The sequence below is a fragment of the Coregonus lavaretus genome (assembly GCF_964263955.1).
Source record: "Coregonus lavaretus genome assembly, chromosome: 40".
In the NCBI taxonomy this organism is placed as follows: domain Eukaryota; kingdom Metazoa; phylum Chordata; class Actinopteri; order Salmoniformes; family Salmonidae; genus Coregonus; species Coregonus lavaretus.
Window position 1 is genome coordinate 3768875 of NC_140027.1, and position 6000 is coordinate 3774874.

At 46.0% G+C, this 6000-nt stretch overlaps 1 protein-coding gene across 1 annotated transcript in view; it reads right to left on the bottom strand.

Moving 5' to 3' along the window:
- The window catches only part of LOC311113257 (rab11 family-interacting protein 4A-like), a 39978-nt gene extending 37687 nt beyond the window's left edge, over positions 1 to 2291 (bottom strand). Inside the window, exon 1 of the mRNA XM_084156464.1 lies at positions 1908 to 2291. Within this exon, the coding sequence (XP_084012590.1) occupies positions 1908 to 1988 (81 nt within the window). The 5' untranslated portion in view covers positions 1989 to 2291. The remainder of the gene's footprint in view (positions 1 to 1907) is intronic.
- Positions 2292 to 6000: the final 3709 nt, after the last annotated feature.

The window sequence follows — 6000 nt, forward strand, 5'->3', positions numbered from 1 at the left end:
GTTTTACTGAGTTACAGATCAGTAAATTGAAATAAATTCATTAGGTCCTAATCTATTGATTTCACATGACTGGGAATACACATACGCATCTGTTGGTCACATATACCTTTAAAAAAAAGTAGGGGCGTGGATCAGAAAACCAGTCGGTTTCTGGTGTGACCACCATTTGCCTCATGCATCGCGACACATCTTCTTCGCAAAGAGTTGATCAGGCTGTTGATTGTGGCCTGTGGAATGTTGTCCCACTCCTCTTCAATGGCTGTGCGAAGTTGCTGGATATTGGTGGGAACTGGAACACGCTGTCGTACAAGTCGATCCAGAGCATCCCAAACATGCTCAATGGGTGACATGTCTGGTGAGTATGCAGACCATGGAAGAACTGGGACATTTTCAGCTTCCAGGAATTGCGTACAGATTTTTGCGACATGGGGCCATGCATTATCATGCTGAAACATGAGGTGATGGCGGCGGCTGAATGGCACGACAATGGGTTGCTCCCTCAAAACTTGAGACATCTGTGGTATTGTGTTGTGTGACAAAATTACACATTTTAGAGTGCCCATTCATTGTCCCCAGCACAAGGTGCACCTATGTATTAATCATGCAGTTTAATCAGCTTCTTTATATGCCACACCTGTCAGGTGGATGAATTATCTTGGCAATGGAGAAATGCTCACTAACAGAGATGTAAACAAATTTGTGCACAAAATTTGAGAGAAATATGCTTTTTGTGCGTATGGAACATTTCAGCTCATGAAACATGGGACCAACACTTAGCATGTTGCATTTATATTTTTGTTCAGTTTAGTTATTCCTGCCCAGGTCAAAATACTGTATTAGACGGGCAGATCTGGTTTGGACCAAAACAATATAGCTTAGGCCTATCAGCTTAGTTAGTTTGAGAAGAAGAGGACACATCTCATTACGTAATGTCTTGTTACTGAACATGAGCCGTCTTATTCATACAGATATGGCTAGCCATGTCACATGTCACTGTGAGAGAAACTAGCTACTGTATGATAAATAGACACGTTTCCTCTTTTCTGTGGAACTGAGACCACAATTACAACATGTCGGTAAGTATATTGACAAAGTCACAGGTACTTATCAAGGAAACTCAAACATTGTGAAAACCTATCACCCATTCCGACTTATAACAGTTTGAATGTAGACTTCCTTTTTTGACATATTGTTGTGTGGTATACACTTCTCCTTTCTCACTGAACCATAGACTAAGTTACACAGCCGGAAAGGACAACATCGAGCTTCAGCCAAGCTCATACTGTACTGTACACTAAAAACCCACAATGTTTAAGAGGCGAAACAGAGAGCCACTCTCTCTCTCTCTCTCTCTCTCTCTGTACAGCCGGTGGCTGGGTGCTGTCTCGGTTCACCCCTCCTCTGATTGTAATGGGATTAATTGAAAGCCGGGGCTGGCTGGTCAGAGAGAGAGAGGGGAGAGAGAGAGAGAGAGAGAGAGAGAGAGAGAGAGAGAGAGAGAGAGAGAGAGAGAGAGAGAGAGAGAGAGAGAGAGAGAGAGAGAGAGAGAGAGAGATGAGGGGAAGAGTGAATGGTGATAAATTATATTTCAGACCGAGGGAGATAGACTGTAGTCTACAGAGTCAGTGGAAGAAAGAGCAAAAGAAAAGTCTGAAAAAGACAGAGCGACAGAAAGAGAGCGAAGAGAGAAAGGGTCAAACACAGACACACACACAAAACTTACACGCACTCTCTGTCACTCACACACCCCACTGGAACAATGGACTTTGAGCTCTGGCGCTGAACTCAGCACCCCACCAACCCCCCAGATCCCCCAACACCTAACCTCCGCCCCAGATCCTTCTCTCTATCCTTCTACCCATCTTTCCCCTACCCCCGTTCCATAGCAAAGAGGCGCTGTCTCTTACCCTGTCCATTATATGGGGGGAGCCATGGTGGTCCCCCTGGCCCAACACTCCACCGGCCAAGCCCTCATCCGCCGAAGTCATCCAACTCGCCCCTCAAAGCAGGGGCTAAGTCCTCTGCCTTTCGTCTTACACACACAGGTGAAGCCAGGTCAGTACAGAAAGTGCCGGGGGTTTAGATAGTCCAAATGGCAGTCCTTTGAATCAGTGTAGTCCAAAAAAAGAGGGAGAGAAAAGGAGGAGAGGAGAGGGTGCTGGCTTAGCTCATCTGTGAGAGCGCGACTCACACACACTGCAACTACCTCACTCTCTCACACACATGCAGAGATGCAGCAACTCTCTCACACACTCATTTGGTTGTTCGCTCTCCGGCTGGCTTGCATTCACACAGAGGGAGCTCAGTTCTGGCAACAGTTGTTGAGATTAGGCCACTCCCCCCTCCTCCCCTCTCCCTGGGCTGTTGCCGGGCAACTGGCTTCAGCTGGGCCGGCCCTTAGAGAGAGAGACTCACATTGCTGCACACTCTCTCTTGGCCGCCGCCCCCTCAAGCAGCATTTGCATATTAAACCCTGCCTCTCTTCCATAGAACAGTGTGGCTTTGCTAGAGGGGGGAAGTGACATGCTATCTCCACTCATATAGTCTTATCCATTGACACGGCACATTTCTCTACAGGTTCAAAACCTGAAAAGCTGATGGAGTGGAGTGATAGAGTTCTTCTGTGTGGGTTTGAAGATTTGAGAGAGAGGGGAGGGGGAGAGCGAGATAAGGGAAGGGAAGAGAGTGTCAGGTGTCCCAATCAGGTGTATAAAACGTTTTCTGTATATTTGAGCTTCTGCGTGTGTATATGAGAGAGGGGGAGGGGGGCCTGTTGCCACAAGAAAAGGGCAACCAGTGAAGGACAAACACCATTGTAAATACAACCCATATTTATGTTGATTTATTTTCCCTTTTGTCCTTTAACTATTTGCACATCATTACAACACTGTACATAGCCATAATATTACATTTGAAATGTGTCCATTCCTTTGAAACTTGTGAGTGTACTGTTTACTGTTCATTTTTGATTGTTTATTTCACTTTTGTTTATTATCTATTTCACTTGCTTTGGCAATGTAAATATATGTTTCCCATGCCAATAAAGCCCTTTGAATTGAATTGAGCGAGAGGGAGAGATGAGGGGAAGAGTGAATGGTGATAAATTGTACTTCAGACCAAGGGAGATAGACTGTAGGCTACAGAGTGTCAGTGGAAGAAAGAGCAAAATAAACTTCTGAAAAAGACAGAGCGACAGAAAGAGAGCGAGAGAGAGAAAGGGTCAAACGCAGACACACACACAAAACTTACATGCACTCTGTCACTCACACACCCCACTGGAACAATGGACCTTGAGCTCTGGCGCTGAACTCTTCACCCCACCATCCCCCCAGATCCCCTAACCCCTAAGAGAGGGAAGGCTGAGGCTTCTCTCCTCCTTCCCTCCCTTCCTGATAGCCTGGCTGAGGCAGTGTTCGAGTCAACAACAGTGGATCCCAAAATGCAAGCACCACATCTCCCTCTCTTAACATTTACATTTACATTTACGTCATTTAGCAGACGCTCTTATCCAGAGCGACTTACAAATTGGTGCATTCACCTTATAGCCAGTGGGATAACCACTTTACAATGTGTTCATTTTTTATTTCTAGTTTTATTTCTGTGTTTATTTTTATTATTTTTCTTAAATATTTGTTTCTTATTTTATTTATTATTATTATTTTCTTTCTTTCTTTCTTTTTTATTTTTTTTGGGGGGGTAAGGGAGGGGTAGAAGGATTACTTTATCCTATCCCAGGTATTCCTTAAAGAGGTGGGGATTCAAATGTCTCCGGAAGGTGGTGAGTGACTCCGCTGTCCTGGCGTCGTGAGGGAGCTTGTTCCACCATTGGGGTGCCAGAGCAGCGAACAGTTTTGACTGGGCTGAGCGGGAACTATGCTTCCGCAGAGGAAGGGGAGCCAGCAGGCCAGAGGTGGATGAACGCAATGCCCTCGTTTGGGTGTAGGGACTGATCAGAGCCTGAAGGTACGGAGGTGCCGTTCCCCTCACAGCTCCATAGGCAAGCACCATGGTCTTGTAACAGATGCGAGCTTCAACTGGAAGCCAGTGGAGTGTGCGGAGGAGGGGGGTGACGTGAGAGAACTTGGGAAGGTTGAACACCAGACGGGCTGCGGCATTCTGGATGAGTTGTAGGGGTTTAATGGCACAGGCAGGGAGCCCAGCCAACAGCGAGTTGCAGTAATCCAGACGGGAGATGACAAGTGCCTGGATTAGGACCTGTGCCGCTTCCTGTGTAAGGCAGGGTCGTACTCTCCGAATGTTGTAGAGCATGCACCTACAGGATTGGGTCACCGCCTTGATGTTAGCGGAAAACGACAGGGTGTTGTCCAGGGTCACGCCAAGGCTCTTCGCACTCTGGGAGGAGGACACAACGGAGTTGTCAACCGTGATGGCGAGATCATGGAACAGGCAGTCCTTCCCCGGGAGGAAGAGCAGCTCCGTCTTGCCAAGGTTCAGCTTGAGGTGGTGATCCGTCATCCATACTGATATGTCTAACACCTCTCCCTCTCTCCTTTTCACCTCCCCAATTTCCCCTCTATCTCTCCACCCCCTCCTCCCCAGCTCCCCTCCCCCTTGTACTTCTTCTTCACCCCCCCCCCATCACCCTATTTCACCACCTCCCCCTCTCCCAGGGCCCAGCAGCTTAATGTTAAACCCACACAGTCTGAGCCGGCTGAGCCCAACTGTCTCACAACATAATAAGTTGACTTTGGCAGGAGCAGTAGAAGGGTAGAGTCAGGCTGTGTCCCAGGCTCTGGTCAAAAGTGGTGCACTATATAGGGAATAGGGTGCCATTTAGGACGCACACTCAGACTACAAGACAACTGCTCAAACTGCTAGACAGGATGGGGGGTGGATGGTGAGGGGAATACTATTGAGTCTGCGCAGTGCATCTTCAATTATCTTCCCCTGGATGGTGAAATTAATTATTAAAACCAATAATTTATTCTAGATTAGATAGATTTGTTTTATTTATTCACATGCACAGGGTAGTTGCAGTGTACAGTGAAATTCTTAAGCTCCAACAGTGCAGGTGTGAATGAAACAATAAATTATAATAATATTAATATATACAGTTGAAGTCGGAAGTTTAGCCAAATACATTTAAACTCTGTTTTTCACAATTCCTGACATTTAATCCTAGTAAAAATTCCCTGTTTTAGGTCAGTTAGGATCACCACTTTATTTTAAGAATGTGAAATGTCAGAATAATAGTAGAGAGAATGATTTATTTCAGCTTTTATTTCTTTCATCACATTCCCAGTGGGTCAGAAGTTTACGTACGCTCAATTAGTATTTGGTAGCGTTGCCTTTAAATTGTTTAACTTGTGTCAAACGTTTCGGGTAGCCTTCCACAAGCTTCCCACAATAAGTTGGGTGTATTTTGGCCCATTCCTCCTGACAGAGCTGGTGTAACTGAGTCAGGTCTGTAGGCCTCCTTGCTCGCACACGCTTTTTCAGTTCTGACCACATATTTTCTATAGGATTGAGGTCAGGGCTTTGTGATGGCCACTCCAATACCTTGACTTTATTGTCCTAAGCCATTTTGCCACAACTTTGGAAGTATGCTTGGGGTCATTGTCCATTTGGAAGACCCATTTGCGACCAAGCTTTAACTTCCTGACTGATGTCTTGAGATGTTGCTTCAATATATCCACATAATTTTCCTTCCTCATGATGCCATCTATTTTGTGAAGTGCACCAGTCCCTCCTGCAGCAAAGCACCCCCACAGCATGATGCTGCCACCCCCGTGCTTCACGGTTGGGATGGTGTTCTTCGGCTTGCAAGCTACCCCCTTTTTCCTCCAAACATAATGATGGTCATTATGGCCAAACAGTTCTATTTTTGTTTCATAAGACCAGAGGACATTTCTCCAAAAACTACGATCTTTGTGATCATGTGCATTTGCAAACCGTAGTCTGGCTTTTTTATGGTGATTTTGGAGCAGTGGCTTCTTCCTTGCTGAGCGGCCTTTCAGGTTATGTTGATATAGGACTTGT